Source organism: Suillus fuscotomentosus (genome assembly GCF_016647785.1).
Source record: "Suillus fuscotomentosus strain FC203 chromosome Unknown F5891scaffold_22, whole genome shotgun sequence".
Lineage (NCBI taxonomy): Eukaryota > Fungi > Basidiomycota > Agaricomycetes > Boletales > Suillaceae > Suillus > Suillus fuscotomentosus.
The window spans coordinates 129,232-156,731 of NW_024539534.1; the positions used below are offsets into that span (position 1 = coordinate 129,232).

At 49.2% G+C, this 27,500-nt stretch overlaps 9 protein-coding genes across 9 annotated transcripts; 5 read left to right on the top strand and 4 right to left on the bottom strand.

Moving 5' to 3' along the window:
- Positions 1–533: 533 nt before the first annotated feature.
- F5891DRAFT_1144553 (PIN domain-like protein) lies at positions 534–2,168 on the top strand (the record flags this gene model as incomplete). The annotated part of the gene is made up of 7 exons (XM_041364982.1): positions 534–680; positions 778–814; positions 871–977; positions 1,031–1,280; positions 1,341–1,456; positions 1,505–1,634; positions 1,686–2,168. Exons 1-7 carry the CDS (start codon positions 661–663, stop codon positions 2,166–2,168), a joined length of 1,143 nt encoding a protein of 380 aa, XP_041226872.1. The 5' UTR covers positions 534–660.
- A 1,332-nt stretch (positions 2,169–3,500) lies between these two features.
- F5891DRAFT_900918 (uncharacterized protein) lies at positions 3,501–4,016 on the bottom strand (the record flags this gene model as incomplete). The annotated part of the gene is made up of 2 exons (XM_041373461.1): positions 3,501–3,776; positions 3,834–4,016. Coding segments are annotated over 2 exons (459 nt in total), but the record flags the coding sequence as incomplete, so codon positions are not given.
- Positions 4,017–10,715: 6,699 nt separating this feature from the next.
- Positions 10,716–11,205, top strand: F5891DRAFT_1187574 (uncharacterized protein; the record flags this gene model as incomplete). Its single annotated transcript, XM_041366868.1, has 2 exons — positions 10,716–11,017; positions 11,073–11,205. 2 exons carry the CDS (start codon positions 10,716–10,718, stop codon positions 11,203–11,205), a joined length of 435 nt encoding a protein of 144 aa, XP_041226874.1.
- Positions 11,206–11,240: 35 nt separating this feature from the next.
- Positions 11,241–12,515, top strand: F5891DRAFT_950601 (uncharacterized protein; the record flags this gene model as incomplete). The annotated part of the gene is made up of 5 exons (XM_041374983.1): positions 11,241–11,483; positions 11,538–11,792; positions 11,856–11,925; positions 11,979–12,151; positions 12,207–12,515. The coding sequence occupies 5 exons, from the start codon at positions 11,241–11,243 to the stop codon at positions 12,513–12,515; spliced, it is 1,050 nt and encodes a 349-aa protein (XP_041226875.1).
- A 1,766-nt stretch (positions 12,516–14,281) lies between these two features.
- F5891DRAFT_950608 (uncharacterized protein) lies at positions 14,282–15,010 on the bottom strand (the record flags this gene model as incomplete). Its single annotated transcript, XM_041374984.1, has 2 exons — positions 14,282–14,601; positions 14,656–15,010. The coding sequence occupies 2 exons, from the start codon at positions 15,008–15,010 to the stop codon at positions 14,282–14,284; spliced, it is 675 nt and encodes a 224-aa protein (XP_041226876.1).
- A 4,389-nt stretch (positions 15,011–19,399) lies between these two features.
- Positions 19,400–20,336, bottom strand: F5891DRAFT_950752 (uncharacterized protein; the record flags this gene model as incomplete). The annotated part of the gene is made up of 3 exons (XM_041374991.1): positions 19,400–19,733; positions 19,784–20,100; positions 20,148–20,336. Coding segments are annotated over 3 exons (840 nt in total), but the record flags the coding sequence as incomplete, so codon positions are not given.
- A 621-nt stretch (positions 20,337–20,957) lies between these two features.
- On the top strand, positions 20,958–21,874 carry F5891DRAFT_1187578 (uncharacterized protein; the record flags this gene model as incomplete). The annotated part of the gene is made up of 5 exons (XM_041366869.1): positions 20,958–21,110; positions 21,160–21,468; positions 21,521–21,613; positions 21,666–21,815; positions 21,866–21,874. The coding sequence occupies 5 exons, from the start codon at positions 20,958–20,960 to the stop codon at positions 21,872–21,874; spliced, it is 714 nt and encodes a 237-aa protein (XP_041226878.1).
- A 1,104-nt stretch (positions 21,875–22,978) lies between these two features.
- On the top strand, positions 22,979–23,821 carry F5891DRAFT_906816 (uncharacterized protein; the record flags this gene model as incomplete). Its single annotated transcript, XM_041373558.1, has 3 exons — positions 22,979–23,145; positions 23,192–23,198; positions 23,423–23,821. Coding segments are annotated over 3 exons (573 nt in total), but the record flags the coding sequence as incomplete, so codon positions are not given.
- Positions 23,822–24,863: 1,042 nt separating this feature from the next.
- On the bottom strand, positions 24,864–25,745 carry F5891DRAFT_1187580 (uncharacterized protein; the record flags this gene model as incomplete). Its single annotated transcript, XM_041366870.1, has 1 exon — positions 24,864–25,745. The coding sequence occupies one exon, from the start codon at positions 25,743–25,745 to the stop codon at positions 24,864–24,866; it is 882 nt and encodes a 293-aa protein (XP_041226880.1).
- Positions 25,746–27,500: the final 1,755 nt, after the last annotated feature.

The window sequence follows — 27,500 nt, forward strand, 5'->3', positions numbered from 1 at the left end:
AGCGATGACAAGGTAACTGTATAACTTCTACAAGTCTTGTGCGCTGCACGTCGCTTTACCAAGTGCAGCCGTGATGCAGACTCAGTACACAGGCAGACGAAAGGGCATGGAAAGATGTTGTCTATATCAAATGCCAGCGTATTTTTTTGCTAATACCTATTACCGAAGTAGAGCTGATCACGAACAAATTGACGGTCCAGTGTGACTGTGTGACAGCTGACCAATCTTGCAGCGCCACCGCCTCGCGTGAAACTGCCACAAGTCCAGACGCGACCCCAGAAGTTCTAAGTCCAGCCCATCCAGAGTTTGAAATCGGCACGGAATACGTGCGGGACGGATCAGCGGACGCCGTGGGCGGCGAAAATCGACGGTTTTGAGCTGCGGGAGAGCTCCAAAAGCTGCTGGACGGATCAGAGGGTGCCTGGGTGAGCAGGTGAGCACAATGTAACATGCCTAAGGGAAAATGCCGACACGCTAACCGAGGGACTGCGAATTTCGCACATTAGGACCGTCAATCTTCCGTTTGCACCCACCTTCGGTTTGGGTGGTAACCCGACCTCTCCTCCCGCCAAAAAAACCGCGCTGCATGCTGCTATACTGCAGATTGACGGTCCTCGGATTTGCAGTCCAGGACCTTGGCTGGTACTGCCACCGGCGCTTATGTACGCATTTCGCTGTAGGTAAGTGAGTCTCCTGTTCTCGTTCGGCTCCCCATCTCCTCCACCTATCTAGCAGCTGTGCTCATCAGCCCTTACTGATCTATAATTACATTTCTAGCGTGCTCGTCGTGATGGGCATCAACGACTTATGGGAGGCACGTCCTCCCCATTGTTCACTCGCCGGGTGATGACAACTCACCCCGTTTTTCAGGTCCTCGAACCTGCTGCAGCAACCGTGCCCCTCATCTCTCTCGCCATCCAGGGCCGCTACGAGGGACCCGCACCGCATGTGCCTTATGTTGTGGGCGTCGACGCAAGGTTCGTGTTCTCCCGCTCGCTGTCTGTGCTTGAATACTCACGTTTAAATCTAGTGCGTGGTTCGAACAATGCCAGCAGGGCAGGTGGCACCGTGCGCATGCTCAGACGGGCCAAAATCCTGCCCTCCGCACATTTTTATTTCGCCTCGCTCGCCTCGCCCGTCTGCCAGTCCAGCTAGTCTTCGTGTTCGACGGCAACCAGCGACCGCAGATCAAACGGGGCCACAGGGTATCCACCAACGACCATTGGATGGTCAAGCCTACGCAGCGACTACTGAATGTGTTCAATGTGCAATGGATCACGGTATGTTTTTTTCTTATTATTTTTTATTCACACTTTTCACTTAGATCTATCTACTGGCAGGCTGCTGGAGAAGCTGAGGCGCAGCTGGCGCAGATGAACGGTGCCGGTGTTATTGATGCTGTCATGACGGACGACAGTGACGTATTTGTTTTTGGTGCTCACACTGTCCTGCGCAAGTAAGTTCTCTCTCGTTCTCTCATTTGCATGCTCTGATCCATTTCAAGTTCGACATTTTCAATTGATTTGATGGTCAAACTATATACAGCGAGTGCGATTCAAGAGCACGTGGACTGCCATCTTACTGGCGATGGATTCCTCACCCTTGCCATATGCTGTGGCGGCGATTACGACAAGGTAAGCTGAACCAGTCTGCTGCCAGCCTGGCTGACGAGACCTGCTTTCCAGAAGGGCCTGGTGGGGTGTGGTCGTGAAATGGCGCTTGGCCTGACTCGCTGCGTGGATGCTGGTGTGCTTCGCACTGCCATGTGTGGCAACAGCCTTGATGGGCCTCTGCAACGGTGGCGGGATGCTGCTCGGTATCATCTTGTGGATGACCCCACTGGAAAAATGGGACGTTCTCATCCTACTCTTGCACGCTCGCTCCCTGACTCATTCCCTGATCCACATGTCGTCGACTTGTATGCACGCCCTGCTGTCACTGCAATCACCAAGCTGCCTATTCTCCAATCCCCTGCCCCGCCCGACATTGCTCCACTTGCCTCGCTTGTTCAACAGCTTCTTGGCTGGGAATCGAAGAAGGTCGTTAGCACCTTTCGCTCGACGATCTGGCCTGTCGTGGTCTTGAATGAAGTCCTCGAGGACCTGGCTAATAATTCTCCTGCAAGTGATGAGGTTTGTCGCCGTTCTCCTCTGCGTGGAATATTTTGATTAATGTCAGGTACAGATTGCCCTTGCTCCTGCCTGCACGAGGGCAGTGTTTCAGAGCCATGCTGTGCACCCGAAAAAAGCCCTTGCAGGTGTTCCAGGGCACAATAACGATGTGCCCACTCATGACCTCGAGCAGTCCACACTCCAGTTGCTCGAGGATTCACCTGGCTGCTCTCATTGTGAGGATCGTGCACCGCGATCTCACAGATACGTTCGAGTTTGGCTCGCCGACAAAATTTACGATTCCTGGGTGCAGACAATGATTCTGCAGTCTCCGAATCATCCCAGTACCTCAAACGCTACTCTCTCTTCTGCGACCGGTGTCATTGATCTCACGCGCGATGACGAAGCAGTGGCAGTCAGTGATGTCATGGACCTCACTCAAGATGGGGATGATGTAGTGCCCTGGAGCGCCGGTGCCAGTCATAACTTTATCGATCTTACTCTCTGATACACTTGTTATTTTTCAACCTACTGTATCTAGTGCCCCCTTCCCCCATGTATTTAGTATCGCGCAGCTTGTATAGCATTGACATCATCATCCCAAAACACGAGCCTGTGTGATGGGCTCTCCTGACATCCCATCCTAATTCATGCAGTTAGCTCCACTGTCAATATTCTGTGGACGACGGTCATCTCACGCACGTCCTGGCACATGGCGCACCATAAGCCATCATCAAAGTCGAGTATTGGTATCTACATGCTAGTAATATATTAACTTTGTCTCTAGGAAATCCAAGACATATACGACAAGCTCCGTAAAATTCTGGATGGGCAAGAGTCTGTCAAACTATACCTGGAATTCTTGAAGCACAGCAATAAGGTAGATATGCTGGTTCTGAGGAACACGAAAGTGAGTATTCTCGTTATAGATTAAATTGTCATTAATATTTGTCGCCAGGACGTTCTCGAGGCCCGGACGTCTATATATCATACCTCAGTCACTCTGCAGAACACCTTCATGCACACTGGAACAACTTCCGATGTGTTCCTTCGTGAAAACCTTGAATGGCTTGGTTTAGCATCTAACTGTGCCAAGTTATCTACGACCACTGCCCTCGGTATCGGAGAAAGCATGGCCCCTTGTCAACAACATCTTCGGGCGCAACAGTTGGGGCCGCAGGTGTGGAGACAAAATAACTAGATTATGTAGCGCATACTTGTGTGTACAGTAGTAGATTAGAAAAATTTACTGTTAATGAACTACTGGACAAATGCCTGAGTGAACATCGAAGCTACCTTACTTATGATCAAGAAACCTGCTCCTCAGGGTTGTGGTCCACCGAAGATTTGGTGTGTCCGTTGTTCGACAATGTCAGGACGTGTCGTCAGAAGCTCGCGCCACTTTTTTGCAACGGCGTCGTCCTTGCTCGACAAGTAAGCCCTGCCACCTTTTGTGTAGCAAAAGGCACCACGGGCCAGTGGGTGGTTGAGGTTGCCACCAAAAAAATCGCGTGCATCTTTAGCGTCTCGGGCAGCAGCAGAGACTCGGTGCTCTGCAAGACGGTTCAGGATCTGTTGGTAAGAAAAAATCTTACTATTCTCATCACTGAATGCACGCCAGAACGAGGTGTTGTCTGGGTATCGCTGCCGTTCTTCAGCAATGAACTTGAAGACAAATGAACAGTCAGATAGCATGTGTGACTCGCTGGAGATCAATCATACCTTCCAATTTCCCCATTCTACTCGAAGTGCATCCCATGCTGCAGTCTTGACACCCTTTCCTTTCTTGTAGAACTCACCCCAATACTTGACAGGGATTCCACGACTGTTGACAACAAGTAAGTTCGATTCCTCCCATTCTTCACACAGCTGGTTGATATCTTTCGAGAGGTGGACTGTAGGAGGTGACGGCACAGTTGTCCTGTCATACGAAAACTGCTCTTGGCCAAGGTGCGCGATTCCGAGGTTTTTGGGGGGGATTACCTCTGGAGGCAGAGACATGGATGCTGTCTGCATCATTGTGCGAGGTTTGGACGGCGCGTTGTAGAGAATCATGCCTCTCATGGCGTGATATGGTAGTTTTCACCAAGGAGTATACAGCACGAACTCATAGCATTACTCTGTGCGCTACCCGCAGCTATCTCTATATGAGGCGCAGCTTTCCCACGCAACGCGCGCCATGCGCGCACCATTCCCGCGCTTCACGATGTATACGCGCGCGCGCGTTCCCGCGCTTGCGCGCCCTATGGCGCCAGCCATCCAGAAGCATCCATCCACTGTCCACCAAGCTCCCTAGTGCGTATATTTCCATTTCCTTTATTAGCATAGTTCCACCTTTATTTTTATCATGCATTCTCACTCATATATATATTTACATACCTACTCGGTAGCGCTTCGGCTCCGCTTGACCGCGCTTAGGCGCGCTATATAAGCGCCAGCAGTACATACTATTACGGACCTACTTTTCCTACTTTTCACTTACTAGTTACTACCCACTTACTACTTAGCAGAATATAGTAGAAAGCTATTCCTTTACATTTTGCACTCTTATATCTCTTATCTTGCTTTATATCACTACTTAAGCTTAGTTTCTCATTTCCGCATACGCGCGCGCACTTTCCCGCGCTTCGCGCTAATACGCGCGCGCGTTCCCGCGCCTTTGTACCTTGCGCACTCCTGCGCTTTCTCGCGCTTCGCTTAAGCGCACACTTCTAGATCCTTGCTGCACTCACTTCCCCTATAGGGTCGAACGCACTTGTCTCCTCAAGCAACGCAGACTAGGCAACGCGCGACCTATCAACATTTATAGATACTGCCAGGAGCATCATTTGTTCCTAGTAGTATTGTAGTTTCTACAACTGGAGCCCACCGCGAGGGGAGCAGTCAGCAAGATCTAGTTCCGCGCATTTCGCGCATACAGGTCAATATCTTTGCATTTCAAAAGCTAATCATTTTCTAGTCACGCATTCTCGCGCCTTGCGCGCGCACAATATTCCCACGCCTGTGCGCCTCGCGCGCGCACCTTTCTCGCACTTCACACTATTTAACACATAAAGGTCAATCTCTTTGCATATTCAAAAGCTAACCAATTTCTAGTCACGCATTCTCGCGCCTTGCGCGCGCGCTTTCCCACGCCTGTGCGCCTTGCGTGCGCACCTTTCATGCGCCTCAATGCCTTATAGATTGCCCATCCGCGGCACAGCAAACGCGCCCAAGTTCGACGGCACTACAGACAACCTTGCCGAATTTATTGACACATATGAGCAGCTTGCTGATGAAGCAGGACTCCAAGGACTCGACCGCATCAAAGGTATCATCCGCTACCTTGCGCGCGATGATCGAGAACTATGGGGAGGCATGCCAGAAGCGGCAGTAGATAATTACAGCGCCTTTTTAGATGAGGTGAAGGTAATGTATCCTGGATGGGATGGTAAAAGACGCTACGCGCTCGCGGACTTGCGCGCCATCGCGCGCGAATACGCTAACAAACCAATGCCCTCTTGCACAGAACTAAGCAGTTACCTGCGCGCATTCAGGAAGATTATGCAGCCACTCATGGACGAAGACCGTATTGGAAAGGCCGAACGCGACCGCTTATTCATGGAAGGAATCCCTAGCGATGCTCAGGCGCAAATCCGCTTGCGCCTTATGATCAAGTTCCCTGACCACCACCCATACGACCCATTCCCATTCATGGACGTCTTCGCAGCTGCACAGTTCCTATTACCTGCGCGCGCTTTTCCCGCGCCAAGCGCGCCAGTTAGCGCGCCCATAGTAGCGCCAATTGCTACCTTAGTCACAGCAACTGCGCCAGTGCAAGTTAAGGTGGCTAAGTGTAAAGATCGCTATCATGCAAGCCGTGCAATGCAGGATATGACCATTAGCACTAATGCGACAGCTGGACTCTTCTATCGCACATCCTCAGAAGCTGTACTTGACAAAAGGCCACCAGTTCCTATTCACGCGCCTCGTGCGCGCGCCTTTCCTGCGCCTTCGCGCGATTCACGCACACCTCAACCATCAACTGCACCAGCATGCAAAGCCATACCAGAACGCACCACTTTAGATCACGAACTCGAGCGCGCGCTCGCGAAGCGCAACCAGAAGCGCACTGCAGGCGCCTCTTCACCATCATCCTCAGCAGCACCATCTCCTTCACAATCCGCATCATCACCATCACCATCAACCTCGCCAGAAGTCAGGGATGACTCTAATCATCTATTGCACACTAACGCGCCAGTTGAAACACGCGCGCCTATCGCTATCGCATCGCGCGCGCCCATCGCTATCATATCGCCAGTAGTCAGGGATGACTCTAATCATCCATTGCACACTAATGCGCCATCGCTCGAATCGCGCGCGCCTATCGCTATCGCATCGCACGCGCCTACCGCTATCGAATCACCAGAAGTCAGGGATGACTCTAAACATCCATTGCACACTAACGCACCACTAGAAACATGCTCGCCCCTCGCTATTGCATCGCTTACGGAAGAAACCTCGCCAATCGCACCATCGCCATCACCGCTATCACCACTTGCATCATTAGAGGTCAGGGATGACCCTAAACATCAATTGCGCCTTAGCGTGCCTATAGAGGAGCCTCCTATCGCATCAGAGGCTCAAGTCGCACCTTGCATCAACCAGAGTTTGTCTCTGGAAATTCCAGATGTCACTCACGATCACGCACACATCGCGCTTTTTGCTTCCAGTGACTATCGCATGCCGGTAAAGCATCCGTGCATCATGCTGCCCAACCACCAAGCAGAGCATGTCTCAGGCAACCCTGGCGCGACTCAGGCGCACCATATTGCGCCTGAGGACGCGCAATGCGCGCGCCTAGAGGTATTGTATATTTTTCCTCATCTTGTTTCGCGCTTTTTGTCCCTTTCATGTTTAAAGCTCTTAAGGAGCTATATGACGCTTCCAAACACTTTAGGTTCATCTTCGCACCACCCCTTGTTCACGCGCCATGATTACGCGCATCGCGCAATATGCGCGCGCATTCCCGCGCCTCGCGCATTCATAAATTTAGCAGAGTTTTCACATTATCGTGTTTCAATCACTTCCCCCCTTTTAAATCGCATTTCTTTCATTCAACACAAAACATATTCCAATCAGTCATCCAGGCGCGACTTAGGCGCGCGCCTGACACATACATACGCGCCTAACCCCCCTATTATCACCTTTAACTTCGCACTTCGCACATTGATTCGCATTCTTCGCGCTTTTGCTTACCATGTCAATTTTGTTCCTGCGTGTGCTGATGCGCACTATTCTCTTTCGCCCATGCGCCTTCTGCGCCTTGATATACCACCCTTACAGCCCATTTGCGCAACATTTGCGCCTAATACTTCACTATATACATTTCTCACTAACACATTTACAGAGAAGTGGCCGTTCCTCGCGTGTTCGGCCAATATAATCAAATTCGCGCGAAATCGCACCAAGGCGCGCGCATCGCGCGCATCCTATCAGCTTGTAGGGTGCCCCTACACCCCTTGCAGCGCCTCCCATTGGCGCGCCTTCAACCTGCAGCACGTTGTGCAGGAATTCATTCTGCCAGTTACAAGCCCCCCCCCAAGCGCGCCAGCCTCGCTCATTCCAACCCTACCTTGAGTAAAGTGTCAGCTCGCAAGAGACGCGAAGCGCGCTAGTCACGCGCACTCGCACGCGCTCAAGGAGGAGGATCGTGCGCTTCAGTGGCGCACCAAAGAGAAAGATATACCATCGCTGTTCATAGGATATCATTCGTTTTACCCTGGGTTTCGTCCAGCGCTTTCATTTTCATTTTCTCTCATTATAATGCTGTCCAAAGAACTAATAACACACTGATATATATGCATATAGGAATCACTTAGAAGAACATAGAAAAAAAAAAACAATCATAGAACGTGCCCGCCTAGCTCAATAGTATATTTTCTCTTCGCATGCATGACGTGGCACCATGCTCCTTTTTACCTTAGAACGCGCACATATGCGCGCAGTCTTCCCACGCTCACGCGCACGCGCGCGTGTTCACGCACCTTGCGCGCACATGCGCTTTATGCGCGCGCTTCCCGCGCCTTTCTCATAGGAAGGTGTAGATGTTGACAGCTGCACGAAGAAGACAAGTCGGATAGGACATCCGCAACGTTTACCATTTTCCCTTCATATTTTCACATATAGTTTTACTCATGCTGTTCAAACCTTTAGCAACTAATATTTAGCACGCCTAATAGGACTTGGTTTGGACATGGATTGGATCGCTCCTGGACTGCGCCACTTCGCATCATCCCCACAGAATACAACACATGCGACACTCACGCGCTTTCTCGCGCCTTGCGCGCGCGCACTTTCCCGCGCTTCACACCATATGCGCGCATCCCACCCGCGCCTCGCGCGCCATGTCCATATCACTCTCACATCATCGCCTCACACCCATGGAACACTATTCACCCCAGAGTCACCCTTGCAATTCGCCATGCTACGCTTTATTCCCGCGCCTTCACGCATAGCGCGCGCACATTCTCGCGCCTCGCGCGTACCATGCGCGCAAATTCCCGCGCTTCATGCACATCCGCGCGACAATTCCTGCACTTGCGCATTCATCACCCCACAACCCAAGCATCATACATGCATCGCACTCGCATACTATCACGCAAAATCCTCACCACGCGCGCGCTGAGTGGGGACACTCAGAATTTAAGTCCCTGGGAGATGTAGAGAATCATGCCTCTCATGGCGTGATATGGTAGTTTTCACCAAGGAGTATACAGCACGAACTCATAGCATTACTCTGTGCGCTACCCGCAGCTATCTCTATATGAGGCGCAGCTTTCCCACGCAACGCGCGCCATGCGCGCACCATTCCCGCGCTTCACGATGTATACGCGCGCGCGCGTTCCCGCGCTTGCGCGCCCTATGGCGCCAGCCATCCAGAAGCATCCATCCACTGTCCACCAAGCTCCCTAGTGCGTATATTTCCATTTCCTTTATTAGCATAGTTCCACCTTTATTTTTATCATGCATTCTCACTCATATATATATTTACATACCTACTCGGTAGCGCTTCGGCTCCGCTTGACCGCGCTTAGGCGCGCTATATAAGCGCCAGCAGTACATACTATTACGGACCTACTTTTCCTACTTTTCACTTACTAGTTACTACCCACTTACTACTTAGCAGAATATAGTAGAAAGCTATTCCTTTACATTTTGCACTCTTATATCTCTTATCTTGCTTTATATCACTACTTAAGCTTAGTTTCTCATTTCCGCATACGCGCGCGCACTTTCCCGCGCTTCGCGCTAATACGCGCGCGCGTTCCCGCGCCTTTGTACCTTGCGCACTCCTGCGCTTTCTCGCGCTTCGCTTAAGCGCACACTTCTAGATCCTTGCTGCACTCACTTCCCCTATAGGGTCGAACGCACTTGTCTCCTCAAGCAACGCAGACTAGGCAACGCGCGACCTATCAACATTTATAGATACTGCCAGGAGCATCATTTGTTCCTAGTAGTATTGTTGTTTCTACAGCGTTGTTGCTGACAATGCATGCTTCTGCGTGGGACTGGACAACTGTGTTATGGCACCCAGAGCTTCGAGTCTCCATGTGTAACGTGCATGTATCTTTATCTTTTGATTTCATCAGTGTTTTCATATCGAGAATGTGCGATGTGAGAACACTGATGTGATTTTCGACATTACTGAGGTCCTCTCGCACAGATGACATGTTGGAATCCACTTTCCGCATACGAACAGCAAAAGCATCCTGTTGCGGACATTCTTCAGCTTCGGTTGTCGAGGCAATTTGTTGGTGGCAGCTTTTTCGCTGTGTTATCGGAGGTACACTCAAATCGTGAGGCATACCGAACGCTGACAGCACTGCATGTGCCTTTTTGACAATATTATTATAGGCTTCAATGGTATGACACACTTCTGCTCACCCATGCTGAATTTGCAGCTCAGTCGTCATCCTGGAGTGCCCGTTGCGTGCGATTTGCGCTCTTCTTGCTTTTGTACGTAATTGTTTGTTCTTCGATTCCAAACACCTCCTCAATCCTTCGTTTCGAAAGGGATTGGCGTGAGGCATGTTCCCCTCGTTTCCGTTTCAACTTAGGCCTGAATAAGCTTTACCAAGAATTAGGTACACGAGCACTGATTCAGCACACACGCCGGTGACACACCTCAGCCACTCGTCTCGGTCATTGGAAAACTGACGAAGTCTGTCCAACATCTCCATGCGATTGCCACGGGTTGGCCTGTCATAGCTCTTGAGCTTCTCGTGTAAGTTAGCCTTCGTTGTCTTCGCTGTTCTGTTGTATTTTCATGAATTAAATCAAACATGCTGAAAGGGGGAGAAATGTGTGACATACACTGTCCAAATGAAAGATTCAACTGCTTGTCCTGGTGTGTACATTTGACCAAGTACGGGCAGTTCGAGCTCTTCTGACTCTGAGTGATGTTGAGACATGGTGACACCATGAACTGTAATGGTAATGTATTTACGTGTCAGTTTCAATGTTTAAATTGAATCAGGGCATTCAAGTTAGTTTGTTTCCGTGCCGGCCGAGTGTTTCAATTCTCGATCACTTGGTCTAGACTCTGAACCCAAATTTTCTATCATGTCCGAGTCCCTACTACATGCCTTCAAAGGTGCTGATTTATACTTTACTGAGTCAAAACGCATCAGTATCGAGGCTGCAGAAGAGGATCAGATCGAGGAGGAGGAATCTCTCCTCAACAGCTTTGATGTTGATGACTGTGAAGCTGCCGGCACCCTTCGGTTCAGTACTACAAACACTGCTGGTGGCGAGGACAATGTGAAAAAGAAGAAGCCTAAACGCAGCAACAACCAGTTAGCATCTAGTTTGCAGGCAGCATCAGAGGGAGTGGTTATTGGTACAACACTCTCCGACTACCAGAGGTATGGCATGGGACCAGCGAAAATTTCTCAAATCTCACGCGTGTGATCTCTCCAGATACTGGAATCAGTTTAAAGAATTTTGTGTCACCATTGACAAAGCACAAGTTGCGAGCGAGATTGACAATCTTTTTCCGAACCTTCCAGCTGAATTTCCAACGTGGATCGCGCTATGGATCATGGATAAGTGAGTGCATCAAATGTTGTGTTTATTTCGTGCTAAGCTATGGAATCGAGATGCGACGAAAACGATATATGGACCGGGAAAGCAAAGGATCCCAGTGTTCCACGTGCAACGTATGGCACAGCACAGAAGATGCGTGCCGCCATAAGCCACAAATTTGGCAGAGACTACCAGCTCGGAACACAGCCATGGCTGGAGCACCCAGCTATGCCAGGCAGATTCATCGGAAACCCCTCACTTTCGGTGACAATTTCACAGTATATGGTCAGTCTTCGTCGGCGAAAGGTATTGGACTTTAGCATCATGAAAATTGGTGTTGGTGCTGATTTCACGCTATAGATCCGAGCAGGCGAAGCAGTAATGAGTGCTCGCGCGATGGATGAACCTACCATGAAGAGGCTCTGGGAATTTGCATGGTCCACAGACCGAAAAGAATTTGGCCCGATCTCACGCAAACGAAAGGCAGAAAATCCTTCTGAATGGGCTGGATTTTTGCTCTGCGAGATGCTTTATTTACTCTACCTTCTCTCCATGCTTTGCCTGCTCCGCTACGACGAAGCATTGCGGATCACCTGGGCCGATGTCACATTCCAGGTTCAGGACTTGCTGATAAAAAACCACTGGCTCGATGCAACTCCCGAGCTTTTCATGTCACAGGTCAGCTACCAACCTGCACAGTTTCGAGTGAAGCTAGAATTACCATTTCGAAAGACACATCAGTATGGAGGTCAGTGACTGTATGGGCTGTTGCCCACCTTACGGCTAACCTCGAACCCATAGGCATAGCCCCATTTTACATCTACGCTGATCCTGACCGACCGTGGATGTGCTTGCTGCGAGCATTCGCTATCTGGTGGCTAATAGCTCACGAGAGACACAGAGAACTCAATGGGTTCATCTTTCGCAAAAAGATTGGTGTGGACAGCATTAGTGTGAGCCTGACGGACTGCATGGTGAGCTCAAGGTTAGTAGTCATCAAGAGAATTAAGGTTGATATGTTATACTCAGACCTCGGACTCCTTCCTCGAATGCTTCCGGAACAATCTCCTCGACATAAGTGTTGATCCGCGTCCATACGGTACCCACTCGTTTCGTCGCGGCGGGTGTCAATTTCTGCACACGGTGCGAGGCTGGTCATTTCGAAAGATCTGCGACTGGGGTGGGTGGGCTGAGAATTTCGACAACCCTGGTACCATATTCAAGTACCTCTTGTCTTGGAACGACAATCCAGCAGAGGCTCGCGAACATTACATGAACCCAAACAGGCCAGGCTGTGACCCTTGCTATAGCTGCGGAAGAACTTGTCATTGTGGTTAACTAGATACTTACAATACATGTTCTCGTTGTGTCTCAACTAGTGAATAAGTGGTGATATAAAAAATGCCGTGCATTGGGGGCAGACCCATCTACTCGTGGTTTATCCGACAGCCGTGGCCCATTGGATATGCCCATCTGTCAGGGTGCACAGGTGCGCACGAAGAATATCGTTTGTGACAAAACAATTCCCTATAATTTGATAGTAAGTGAAAATTGAGAAAACTCGTCCAATAGAAGTTCATACCTAAATCCAATTGGATCTGCAGCGACTTTCTTCAGTCTGTCAGGGTGCACAGGTGCGCACGAAGATATCGTTTGAACAAACGAGTTCAAGATGGCCGTGGCCCCATTGGAGATCCCCAGTATCAGGGTGCACCTGCCTCAACACTGCGACAAAGGTTAGACCCGCGACGAAGAAGTAGGAGGACGTACCAATGCGCTCGAAGATGTCGTTGACAAACGAGTTCAGGATGGCCACGGTCCCATTGGAGATGGGCACATATCAGGGTGCACCTGCCTGAACACTGCGACAAAGGTTATAGACCCGCGACGAAGAAGTAGGAGGACGTACCAATGCGCTCGAAGATGTCGTTGACAAACGAGTTCAGGATGGCCACGGTCCCATTGGAGATGGGCACATATCAGGGTGCACCTGCCTCAAACACTGCGGCCAAATTAGACCCGTGACGAAGTTGATGTAGAGGTAGGATGACGTGCCGACGCGCTCAAAGATATCATATGAGATTGGCCTTGTTGGAGATCGAGAATCGAGAACCCCGTATCAAGGTCCACCTGCTTCTTTGTCAGTGGTTTTTGCAGGTGCCTTGGAGGCAGTCAACGACGTCGGTCGTTCCATTTCTCGGGCTGCTTTTTGATCCGCGAGACATCGATCGGTGTCGATCGTCGGTGGTCGAGGTCCAGGCGCACGTGGAACGGTATTGGCAAAAACGAGCGCAAGAAACTTAGAAAGGAAGGCGAGCGCTGTGGCTGAGTCGTCACGTGACAAGTTTGCAGTCTCAAGCGAGGACTGCAAACACTACGGTGTCCGCAATATTTAAGACAAGTCTGAATGTCGTGTGAAATGTCAAGGCAATACTTAGTATTTAGCTTGTCATGTAAGCAGATATAAAATTTCAAATGTTAAAGAGATCTTGCGTGACAAGAAAAATATAAAGCAATAGCGAACATTTTGTTGCCGGCTGAATGCCATCAACAATAAGAAATATAAATACATCTTTAATGCTGGCCTATACTTCGAAATGAAGCTTCACATTTAAGACTCCAAAAAACTTTAAGCATTGCACGTGACCAAATGCCTGCTCATAATACGAAGTTTGGGCCACCACTTAGACGGGCGTTTAAATTTAAAATACCCCTTGACAATAAAACGTGAACATAAAACATCAAGTTTTGTCTCCAGATAAAATTAATCGCCCAACGATCGCCCGCTCATCGCCCACTTACAAGTGCACGAGTAGAGTTCTGTTCGTTTGAAGAAAACTTGTACAATTTTTTTCGCATCAGAATAAGTCCTTTGGGGTCACAGACCCCATGTTGGACATGTTTCGTCATATGCTTTCGGTATACATGTATTCTATAATAGTACAATTTTTTTCGCATCAGATTAAGTCCTTTGGGGTCGCAGACCCTATGTTGGACATGTTTCGTCATATGCGTTCCCCCGTACCCATGTATTCTAATATTCTAATAGTACAGTACAGTAGTGACACAAAATAATCTAATTGTCCGTGAATGCTAAGAGGACATCAGAGCTGCACATTAAACGACAAAAAAGATAGCTTACCACTTGCTTTGGTAGTGAGAAAGTCAGAACATGCCGCGTCAAGATTCTTCTTGAATTTCTTCGTCGCTCCATTGAATTTGAGTCCATGTTTCCAATGTGTGTTGTTCACCGGACCATTGTTGTCGGATGAATCGCGGCGACGAGAAACACCTTGTCGGATGTTTTCAAGGCGTGTCTGGAACCAGCTTTCGCATCGAGCAGACCAAAACCCCACATCCAACCCTGACCCAGCCCAGGCCTGCGGCCTAGGCCACCAAGACAACTTCTCTATGCATCCGTTGTCTGATGATTCAAATTTGAGCGCACTACGGGTCAATGTGAATTAAGAAAACTTACTTGTGTATACATAATACGTCCCACAAATGAAATCGACCTCCTCTTCCGATAACTCGTCGTCAAAGTGAGTCTCGCCGTTGATGGTGAGCATTTGTCCAAATGGGACAGCATCCCGTGAAATGCCGATGAGGGCCGAGGGGAGGTTATCGAAGCCAAGGCTATGTAGTGCTAGCTGCCATAAGATCCCACCGCGAAGCAGAGCAGCTCGTGCACGATCTTCATTCATGAACTCGTGACGGTACTGCTCATATGCGATATAATCAGCGTAAATGGCCTTGAAGGGGGGCCGGAAGTATCCGAGCGAGAATGTACGAAGTTCGCTGAGCGGGCGCCTAGCCTCAGGAGAAACTGCCATGGGCTGCAGTGTCTTGAACGTGATACCTTTTTGCAGGAGCTTGAGGGCGATGGTCGAGATGTCGGACCCCCAGTCACGACGGAGGCACATTACAGCTGTAGCAGCGTCAGGAACCACGAGTTTCCACGGGATGAGACTTCTTGATTGGCTTGGCTGGATTACGTAGAGTCGCTCCTGGCCGGGGATGTCGAGATAGCAAACTCGAATGAACACATTCGACGCCGACAAAAGAGTGCCAGGTGCCAGGTCCCAGTGATCGGCCGGGATCTCAGACAACTGCGACGTGGGGAGGGTGACAAGATAACCCATGAAGCATGTAATGACATGCTTTTGCACGTCTGAGATTGAGTCGACATCCTTACCTGAATCTCCGACAATGTTGCAGACGTGGTTGAACTTCTGCTTCTTGACCCAACTTTCAAAAGCGGCAGATCCAGCATTGGATCTGGTGGTCCCACCGTTGGATCTGGTGGTCCCACCATTGGATCTGACGGCTCCACCATTGGTGCTGGCGCTGTTATTCTGCACCTCACTGGAGGTTCCACCATTGGGTCTGGAGGTTCCACCAATGGATCTAGTGCTTGATGCCGTCAGATGGAAGCCGAGGTGAAATCGTAAGTGGGTTATGAAGCGTTCAATACCCTCGGTGTAATCGGACGAGGCTGCAACCTCATGACGCCCGAAGTAAGTGCGAATATCCTGCAAGAAGCTGGATAATGATGGAGGTACAGGGGGAGGTGGCGGCACAGGATCAGGGATGGGGTCCGGGAAATTGAACTGGTCTTCTTCCCAGTCGCCGTCGGGGGTGCTGGTGGGATCCAGCTGATCACACAAGTCCCACTCATTTCTGAATGAGTCGTACAGCCTGGTAGAGTTGCTGTAGTTCCCCCAAGTCCCCGATACCTCAGCCTTCGTGAGGCGGATGCGAAGTAAAAAGCCCTCGAACTCGTCTTGAGGTTGCCATTCGAATACCGTGGCCGTACTGGACTTTCCAGGAAGACTATGATTCTTCGCTGCCCGTTCCCGACTCTCACGTGATTGCCGTTGAGAAGGGGATTCTTTTTCCTCCTTCTTCCGATTTTCCTCGCGGCGTCGCGTAAAAAAAGTCTTCCAATCTTCTCCCGACTTTTGGCCACTGAGTCGTTGAGGGGCCGGAAAGTGAGGGTCCACTTGAGGATTCTCAGGTGCGGTTCCCCGTCCAAGAGCAGGCTGAGTTGCGTTGGCATCCCACCCAAGGGCAGGCTGAGTTACGTTGACATCCCACCCAAGGGCAGGCTGAGTTGCGTTGGTATCCCACCCAAGGGCGCTCCCGCTCTGAGTTCCATCATCCCGCTTACCCCACACGTCATCATCCTGGCCCCAGCCATCATTCTGACCCCAGGTGTCATTACTTACGCGCTGCGCCTCGATTGCACGTGCGACAGCTTCCTTGGACGGGTTATAGTGACGCAGCTTCGCGTCGAACGCAGAGTTGTTCTGCTTGCAGTGAACCCAGACCGGGATTGAGAAGCGTTCGAATATAGGGAGCTGTAGCTCCCAAGGGCAATGGACAGATGATATGATGACGCCGGTGCGCGGAACTTTGGCCGACAGATCTCCGACAAACGAACGCGATAATTCGTGGACCCATTCGGCCGGTATGGGGCTTCGGGGGTTGTCGATCAGAAGAGCCATCCAAGGACGGGTTGATCCGTGATATAGACGGCTCATGATGTGCCATGAGCACGCAGCAGCGATTACTAGACATGCGTCAGTTACGGTGAGATTGAAGATAGGTTCACGTACGTAGGAATGCATTGCGCGATCTTAGTGCGACTTTCTTAGCAAGCTTCGCGTCTGAGTGCGACCTCAGGTACCCATATTGAGAGGGAGCGCGTGGAAGCACAGTGCCCCATGGAATTAGGAGTCCAGCTCCCAAAAGCTCCTGGCACCAGAGCAACTTCTGCTCTAGTTCGCGCCATTTTTCTCTAATGTCGCGATGGAGAAGGTGCTTCCCCTGGCTGTCGACCTCCGTGTAAAGGGAAAACATTGAGTGGTTTAGACACTCAAATATGGGACCGTCGAAGCTAGGATTCAAGGGAACGAGAGGAAACCATGGACGAGCTGCATACGCCCAGCGAGTAGTGAGGGGTGAAGTGCTGTCGTCCGGAGATGCGTCATGATCGTCCCGGGGGTCCCAGACTGGCTCGTGAGGAATGTCGTCGGGAAGGGAAGATGCGTTGAGGGAGGTGTAGATCTTCCCCTCACGCACAAAGATGTTGAGTTGGCCGGGCATGGCGTTGATTGTAGACAGTATCACAGAGGTACAAACCAATGTGTTGAGAGCGAGGAAGAGTAAGCACTATCACAGAGGTACAAACCAATGTGTTAGAAGGAGGAGTAGTAGGAGTAGGACTATCACAACGGTACAAACCGATGAGTTAGAGATGATGGAGAGAGAGAGGAAGGAGACCGACCGACCAAGCTTAAGTACCAGGCTTGACAATAAAATTGTGTAATCATTCCACAAAACCGCTGCGGCCACCAAATATCGAACTCCGGGGTAACAATAGACGGGACAAGTGGAGAGTCCACAAAGCGTTGTGTTGGTTTAGGAAATGACTACCACAACAGTACAAACTGCTGTGTTAGTTTGCAAGGGTAAGACGATACTACAACCGTACGAAACAGTTGTAGTAGCGGACTATAGGAAAGGAGTAACTTGAGACTTTGGCGAAATTTCAGATGCGCGACAAATAGTTACAAATACAATTATGTCATCATTGTAATTGTCAATTACAATGATGACATAATTGTATTTGTAACTATTTGTCGCGCATCTGAAATTTCGCCAAAGTCTCAAGTTACTCCTTTCCTATAGTCCGCTACTACAACTGTTTCGTACGGTTGTAGTAGTATCGTCCCCTTAAGTTTCCGACCTTGGTGGTTTGTACCATTGAGTTCCTCGCCCCCCGATCTCTCTGAGCCCGATAGTTTGTACTATCGAGCTCATCCTAACATTGAGCGCCCCGACCCCTCCCGCCTCATTTTAGGTGGGCGACTTAATCTCAGATCAGAATGCTGACGTAATATTATTTGCAGCTGTTTGTCTCGCCATCTCACATTTCGCCAAAGTTCCCAAGTTACTCCTTACTGCTACTACAACTGTTTCGTACGGTTGTGGTAGTATTATCTTACCCCTGATTTTTCGAGCTCGATGGTTTTGTACCGTCGAGATCATCATTCACAGATCTCTTCGAGTTCGATAGTTTGTACTATCGAGCTCACTCTCAATACACTCGTTCCAACGTCACTACTCTTTCGATGGATTCATAGCCGTTTGGATGGGCGAGCTCTGCTTGCGTGTCCACCCAGTCAACTTGACGCCCGACGATGCGGAGACATGTTCGGATTTGGATAATCCTTAAGAATACCCTCCGCTAGACCATACGTAGGTGCACACGTGAACGACCAATTGGTCACCCACTTAAGGCAAGCCTGGGTAAAGAACGATATGGCCAAGCGATCGAGGTACACTTGGCTCTTCGTTTGTACTGTTGAGCTCATCGTCCATGGCCCGGGGAAGGGGTCATATATACACTGCGTAAGTATCACCCAGCACACCCATTAACTCACTGCTGAAGGGGTTATACACCGCATAGGTTTCACCCAGCGCAATTCGACAACTGCCTCGTAGGACACCATATCTGTTTCCCTGCTCGTCTCGACTCCTCCACCGTACATACAGCGGAGGGGCATAGCAACACATTTTTTTCGTAAGTTAACAGTATGTCTATCATTATATGAGAATAACATCTTTCCCCCCTGAACTTTCTTCCCTAGTATCAACCCGTCGTACCCTCAGCGCCTCATAAAATACCCTCTCGGCTTCAGCAGCGATCTCGTCTTTTTCACCAATGGCGCTTTCTTCACCTACATCTCCTTCCGCCTCTCGAATGGCCTCCATAAGCCTTTCTGCCAATTCGCGCAGCATCAGGATATCGCTCTTTTCGTGGTTTTTTTCTTGTGCATGCGGTAGTTTGTCCAACACCGCTTCGCGCACACTCGCTTCAAGATTATTAGCGAAGAACACCCGTGTATGTCTCATGCGCTGGCCAAGGTCTGCTGACAGCGCCATCGTGTCCTGGAGACATAAGTTAGTGAATTATATTGCCAAGTTAATGATGACTAACATAGTTCACATAGTTCATCAAGAAACATAAGGTCACCAATAGGGCACTTGCGTGAATCAAGATTGTGAAAATGCGCGTTAGTGCACACGACAGAGACCAGGATTCTTTCGAGGTGATGGTTTCCTTTTTCATGCCATAGTCGTAGACCCATAAATTGACTGTAGCCTTATGCCTTAGTGCTTGCGATGCACTGGCGACTATGCAGCGCCCGTTAATATCACGTGTCTGAAATACAATCAGCACCACATCTCCGAATCAAGTCAACACCTACGGCTATTGTCTGCACCAGGCCGGCATTGGAGTGATGAAGACTCTCCAGTAACTTCCCCGTTTTCCTCTCGAATATATATACCAAACCATTGTCACTCCCACCTACCACCAACCTCCCTTCGGCACCGAATGCCACCTGCTTTGGGACTGATACACTGGGAGGAGCGGTGATGAAAGTTCGAACTGGCTCCTCATCACCGAGAAGTCGGTACAACGTAAACCCGTCGGTTGCGTTGTCTACCACAAACACACCCCTCTTCTGGTTGATTGCCGCATGTCCGCTGAAGGAAGAGCGTCAGTCATACTTCAGCAGCTTGCGGTGAATCCTCACATCACCGATTGGCAACTATATTCCTTCACTACTGCGCCGTCATCCCCCTTCAGCTTGATGAAGTTGCCGTCATATAGTCCAAACACATAAACACCTTTATCGTCTGCAAATGCTACAGACTTCGGCACAGTGTTGTCCAGTCGCACCGCGAAAACGGCCTCCAGTTGCGAGTTCGTGTTTAGAACAAGTACCTGAACTATCTTGTCCCTTGTTCCGACTGCAATCCGAGTACTCCCTTCAGAGGACATATCCCATGACAGACATGTAATCTCGAAGCCCGATCCGAGCCTCCTGGTGCAAGTCTCCTGAAAAAGCATCTGTTCGACATTAGGCGAGAACTCGATGATGAACAGGACATCCTTACATCTACTGGGCTACGTCGCAAAAACACGATGTAACCAAGCCCTGTTCCATAGCAAAGGGTTTCTGTCATGGCCAGTCTTGTCGTAATCCAGACAGCGCAGCTGACTGTGCCTCGGGACTCGTAGTTATGAGATGAGCATGTGAGTTCTTTCCGAGATTTGATATCCCAGACTTTAATGCCCTCGGTGCCTGTTTATTTTATTAGCGCTCCAATAATTAGAACGCGTGTGATTTACCGCCGCATGCAAGAGCTTGGCCATCATTAGATACTGCGAGCGCGTGGACAGACCCACTTGTTGTGAGGCGGGCTTGATGCTGGAAGCGTTGGGTTGACTGCCTGAATGGAGACCAGGAATAAAAAAACATCGCTGGGGTGATCTTAATCGGTGTGTGCTCAGGTCAGGTTCTCAAGTTCACTAGCTCAATTCAACAATCTTTATACTAGGGGCTTTTTGTGATTCCATGGCGACTTTGTGCTTTCTGGCTGTTTGTATTCGTCTTTTATGAGCGACGTGTCAGCCTTTCCTAGACAACCTCGCTTTTTGTTGCTTTTTGTTGATTCTTCGTCTTTTGGCATTTTTTTTATTCTAATTACGACACTTATCTTTACGACTTTCGTAGTAATTTGCTTCGAAACTTCGTGTCGTTGATCCCGGTCTTTATTGTTTTAACGTAATATTGTTGCTCTAATGTGTCAACTCATAAAACCTACTAGATCCAGCCGCTCACGTCGCCAGCTTGACCCACTAATATCGCCAGCCTGACCCGCTCACATCACCATCTTGATCCACCTTACATTGACTTACAGATCATGCGCAACACATCAAAAGCTGTCTCTCCCTTTCACGATCCAGAGCCTGGTGCTCCACCCCCCTTCCCGCCTATGCTTACCGACCAGCTCGAACTTTTTGGCAGCCCTCGTCATTCGACTATGCTCATTACTGATGAGATTCTCCTGCCAAAGGTTAGCATCATTTTTTTTGTCTTGCTCCTCATACTGAGAGCATTTGCAGCCCAAGAACACACTGGCGCCTGAGTTCAAGCTTGCGGTACGCCCATCCAAGAATACCCATCCTTCCTCACCATACCCGAAGAGAGTCTCTCTCGAGCGTTCTCGTTCTCGTTCTCGGACACCCATTCCCTCGGATTCATCAGGCTCCTTCGATTCGCTATCAGACAGTGACTCGTCAACTTCGGCTGCAAGTTTATCAGAAGACTCGAAGATTCCAAAGCCTGCTGGTGAGCCCGGTCGTCCTGGGCGTGGAGGATACACGCTCCGCGAGGCTTTGGATTGGAGTCCAAAGGCATACACCAAGTTTAAGGTTAGTAACACACTCCCACTGATGTATGCCTTTTATTTATCGACACCTCTAGAATTCTATGCACCACCTCATCGAAGAGCACCTCGATACGACGAAGTGTGCCTCCTCCCAAAGTCCTATCCTTCTGAAGACTGTCCGCGACAAAGTCAGTACTCGATCTTCATTTATCCATGACCTCATGGTTTATGGTTTATTAGGCTGTCGATGCTTTCCCCGACCTAGAAAATTATAGCGAATTCTGGCCAGTTAACGATATGATCATGATGCGCCTGAAATATACATCAGGTCGTGCTAGGCAGAAAGAAGCAGGGATGGTTACGGGAAAGAGTAAGAAACATACTCCCAAGGTCAGTATATTCTACTCCGAAAGTCGACACTAATACAATGACATCTACAGAAAAGTTGATTCATTCTCACTATACCCGTAACTTAACTTAGATGAATCCCCTTATCATTACCATGTTTGTGATCACAATGCCCGAACTAGTTAGAGTACACCCTTCAAATTGTCTTGGTCTAATTATCCCGTGGGTATATCACATGTTATTGAAAGACCGACAAGTGAATGTGTGCTAAGCTTGTCACATGGTGTGAAATTTTCAAATTGACAATTACATATGTACTCTCAGTGACTGCGCGTTACTTCACTCTCTAGTGCGCCTGCAGTACTTGCAGTACTTCCATAGTCATTTACTACCTTATTTCAAACACTGGGATGCAAGACGAGTGATCTTCCGAACAGTAATATATGTTTGGGTCAAACATGCTGCATTCGGATATGCTAATATTATCTTCCTATTATCTTCCTGTGATAGCAGTAGCCTTGTTAGGCGGCTTTGAGAACAGCGACGTTTCAGCAACCGCCATGTCAAAACATTTTCTCTCGTCTGAACTCGGGCTAAAAATCGCTTCGTTACACCCACTGGGTGTCATCCAATCCGACATCTCCTCCATGGACAAACTGACATCCTGTGAGCTCAATCGCCTGATCACCCAAGAAACCCGCCGCGAAGGAGATGCTAATGATATGGGACATCTATTACCTTTGATCTTCAATTCGTTCGACCCCGCGAACTTGCCCGCAACAGATACCCTCGTAGATTCAACCAACAAGCCGCTCTACGACACTACCACAAAACAGTGGCCCTTAGCGCTTCCCAGGAAGGGTGAGGCCATCGAGAAGACATTCCCATTCTTCCTCAACAACCTCACCAAAGCCCTCCTCCGATCATTTCCTTCGTTAGGCACGTTTCCTCCACTATGGTACGGTTCGAGTTCTACCGTGCCCGTTGAAAGCGAGCATGTTCAACGAAAACCCGATGTCTGCTTATCCGAGCACACGGAGTTGCGTTGGAACACTATACTGGTAGTCGCTGAGCTCACCACAACCTCGTACACCCCTTCAATACCTGCCGGAAAGACGCTTGACACAAAGGCATGGCTCATTTTCAGAGAGCAACCGTGGAGGCGTTTCGTACTATCTCTTTCCTTCAGCAATAATTATCACGAACTCCGTGTACATGTACATGACCATTCGGGCGGCATCGTGACCCCAGAAATCAATATACATGAGAATCCTGATGCTTTCAAACGCGTCATGGCATGCATCGTTTTTGGTCGACGTGACTGCATTGGATTTGACCTCACGATCACGATCAACCCAAAGATGACGAGCTTGTTGTCCGGGGCATTTTGGGCCCGAAACATCAAAGGTCTTCCCAAGCGAAGGAGTCGAGCCACCCGCCTGAAGCCCCGCAAGCTATCTTCACTAGATGCGCAGATAGTGCTGACACAATCTCACACACTGGACACACAGACAAAGTTTCATTCGCTTCCCGACCATCTTCCGTCTCCCGACGAGTTCGCAAATGAGCCTGAGGCAGACTCCACTCCCCTTGTTGATGCGCCAGATCTCAAGAATACAGACGCTGAGGTTGACGATGTGATAGGACAGATCGCCGTCAATGAAAACGTATACAACTTGCTGAAGGTGATCTTCTGCAATCAAGGACTTGTGGGCCGCGGAACCGTTTGCTACCTGGCTCGGAGAGATGGCGAGGAGTTTATTATTAAGGATCATTGGGTGAAAGGCGACAAGAGTGTAGTGTTGAATGAGGTGGAGATGCTGAAAGCTCTGAAGGATATCCCTGGTGTTCCCCAATACGTGGAACACTGTCTCGTGGAGGTAGAGCCGGGCAAAGTCGACGATACGCAAATGTATCGCCAGAAGATCTATAATAGCACCCAAGGTGTCTATCGCACGCATGTCCGTCTCGTCTTGAAACCACGGGCTCGTCCTTTACACGAGTTTCGAACTAGAAAAGAGCTCGTCAAAGCGTTACGTGATATTGTGCTAAGTAAGTGAGCCTGTCGTATTAGTTAGTACATATCTGATTGAACCGTCACAGTTCAAAAGCGTGCAGTTGAAGAGCACCAGGTTTTGCACAGAGACTGCAGTCTAAATAACTCCATGATAGAAGACACCGAATATGGCAGTCGAGGGGCGCTAATAGACTGGGAATTCGCGGCACGCATCACATCGGACGATATGTATTCTGCCGGTGGAACAGTAGGCGCCTTATTTGTTCGGTGAGCAATGAATGACTAATTTTTCAGGGAACCATACCCTCTATGTCCGTCAGCGCCCTTAGGGCAATGGGCAAGCTAAATTATCAATACTCGCAGGGTATGAAGTCGGTAAAAGAGCTTAAGCTAGCCACGGACCATTCGACTCCCCAAAAGATGCCCAAAATCAAGCATACATACCACGACGACCTTGAATCGATGTTTTACGTTTTTGCCTGGATTGGCATAATGTTCAAGGGACCTATGGGTGAAGAGCGCTGCCTTGAGGACGTCGTGGACCGTGATCCTGACAAAATGGAGATGTGGCTACCAGAGCGATGGCATGGTACGCCGGAAGAAGTCACTCAAAAAGCCGAAGCGAAGCACTATTTTTTCCTTGGAGATTCGATGAAACAGTGCATCGGAGAACAATTCGCCCCCTATTTCCAAAAGCTCGTTCCTCTAGCAGAGGAGTGGTATGACCTCATGAGTGAGAAGAGGATGAAGGTCGAGTTTGACGAAGTGGTCTCATTATTCGACAAGCACATCAACGCGCTTCCGGACGAAGAGGACTCTGATGAGTTGTCGAAGAAGGCCAAGAGGTTGGGTGATGGGAAGGAGGGGAAGAATGATGTTACTCCCGCTCCGTCGAAGCGAACTAAAGTTGAAGTGAGCTTGTAACGATTTACTTAGTTTACGTTTACGTGCATCATGACTGGTCGAATAAACTGTGCGCGACGGATTTGTCGCTGGCTACGTCGACAAAGGTATTTTGATGGGTCCGTAAAAGATGCAATGAGATAGCGTCTCGGTAATGCAAGATGCCATTGTTATTGTGCAGTGAAGACAAAAGATAGCGTCCCAGCAGTACAAACGGCTTGGTGAAGCAGTGAGGGAGAAAGGTAGCGTCGTCCTAGCAGTACAAACTGGCTTGGTGAAGCAGTGAGGGAAGAAGTAGCAGTCGTCCTAGCAGTACAAACGGCTTGGTGAAGCAGTGAGGGAGAAAGTAGCGTCGTCCTAGCAGTACAAACAGCTTGGTGAAGCAGTGAGGGAGAAAGTAGTGTCGTCCCGGTACAAACAGCAGGAAAGGTAGCATCCCAGCAGTACAAACGGCTTGGTGATGCAGTGAGAGGGAAAGGTAGCGTCGTCCCAGCAGTATAAACGGCTTGGTGAAGCAGTGAGGGAGAAAGGTAGTGTCGTCCTAGCAGTACAAACGGCTTGGTGAAGCAGTGAGGGAGAAAGGTAGCATCCCAGCAGTACAAATGGCTTGGTGATGCAGTGAGAGGGAAAGGTAGCGTCGTCCCAGCAGTACAAACGGCTTGGTGAAGCAGTGAGGGAGAAAGGTAGCATCCCAGCAGTACAAACGGCTTGGTGATGCAGTGAGAGGGAAAGGTAGCGTCGTCCCAGCAGTACAAACGGCTTGGTGAAGCAGTGAGGGAGAAAGTAGCGTCGTCCCGGTACAAACGGCAGGAAAGGTAGCATCCCAGCAGTACAAACGGCTTGGTGATGCAGTGAGAGGGAAAGGTAGCGTCGTCCCAGCAGTACAAACGGCTTGGTGAAGCAGTGAGGGAGAAACAACTGCTCGGTGAATAGTCGTAAAGTGACGTAAAGTGACATCGCCTAAGACACCATCCTCCAGCTGTACAAAACCGCTGAGTGATGGTGGGTGTGGGAGTCGACAGAAAGAAAGTGCGCAATATATTAGGAGTCATTTAAGTTTTTTAAGTGTCAATTGACAGGTGTTTGCGACCAACTCAAATTATTTCCTTATTTGGTTACCACGAGCTCATATTATGTCCTATCTATCTGTACGGCCGTAATACGGGTTATATAAATAGAGTTCTGACAATTCCAGATCCGAATCCTCCCATTGCATCTCGGATCACAATTCAACTTCTGAGGCACGACGATTTGTATTGTCGTGACTAGTCAACCTTGGACTTGTAGCGATATTCGGTACTTAATTTAGTGACTAAATCTGAATCTATACCGTATACCGTCACAATTCAACTTCTGGGGCGCGATGATTTGTATTGTCGTGACTTGGGCTTGTAGCGATATTCGGTACTCAATTTGGTGACTCAAGAAATTCATCTTACGCAATTTATTGACTCCACAAATTTATTCAACATTATCAACTGCTGGTCTACTAGCATCAAACTATGAACCTGTCAGCCAGCCGATGATTAACGCGAGCGCTCAAGGGCTTCACGAGCGTGAGAGTGCGTGGTAGTTTTCCATGATATCGAATGCTTCGTATAAAGCTGATAGATTCTAAATCAGCGGGGATTGATTATCACTGGGTACTGCTCACTTGTGCATGATAAAGTCGGCTAGCGCATTGTCCCTTCCCCGCATGTTTACAACAGAGCCGGCGCTTGTGCCAACCCTAGTAATAGCTGCATCACCTCGGAATACATTGCCATCGCTGCTGAGAATGGTGTTGATTCTCAGATGACAAGTGCCGCTTGAAAAAAATACAGAACTGATAGATGCGTCTCCCTTCATGAAGGGTGACAAGACAGTTGTGTACGTAAGGTTGTACAGTAGCGTCATTTAAGAGGCTCTCGGGAACGGGAAAGGCTCGCGTTGCGCGAGCGATCAGAACATCGTGTAAGCATTGGTAACCTGGTGAGGTCTGCTCCACGATGCAGAATATAGCCTACACCGCACATGGAATTCAAGAGTCTGATTAAGCTGTAAGCGAAAGACCAGGAGAAATTTAAGATAACTTGCCGACGATGTGGGTAAGATATACGTGCGAGTGTTGACCATTGTGATAAAGATAAAGGAATGACCAATGAAATTAGCTGTAGGCGACCAGCACTGAAGATAACTGGGGAGGTGAGAGCAGGGCGATGAGAGTGGGCGATGAGAGCGGGCGATCTTATAGTATTTTACTAACCCCAAAGCACGCTCCACACGGAGTATTCTGCAAGCTGAATTCGTCATCTTTATTTGTTTCATGGAATGAAGCAACCACGGACAATAATCTAGCAGAGTATCGTAAGCCCACCTGATCTCAGACTTACGACTTTGTAAACTGACTTTTTGTTTGTAAAAAAATGGCACTATTGCCCCTGAACATCCACAGCCTAGCCTCAAAAGTGAGAATCGTGCAACGTCGTTCACAATACAGAACACCCAAAAAGCGGATGTGATGATATCACGATTGAATTGTTAGGGTTGCATATAAGTGGGATAACGCATATGGAGCCCAGAAACTAACATTGACGCTACACTCTTCTTACTCAACCCTATTAACATGCCACGGCTGGAGCAGGAAGACATCCAAACATCCTATGATGTGAACTTGTTTGATGATGACGACATGGAAGACGATATGGAAGATGCTGCCGCGTTTCAAACCGCAAATCATATAGACTTCAGTCTAGCAAGGACGACTCAGATAGACAAGAGGGAGGCATCACGGATGGACCTAGATGATGCCACCGGACAGCCCCCAA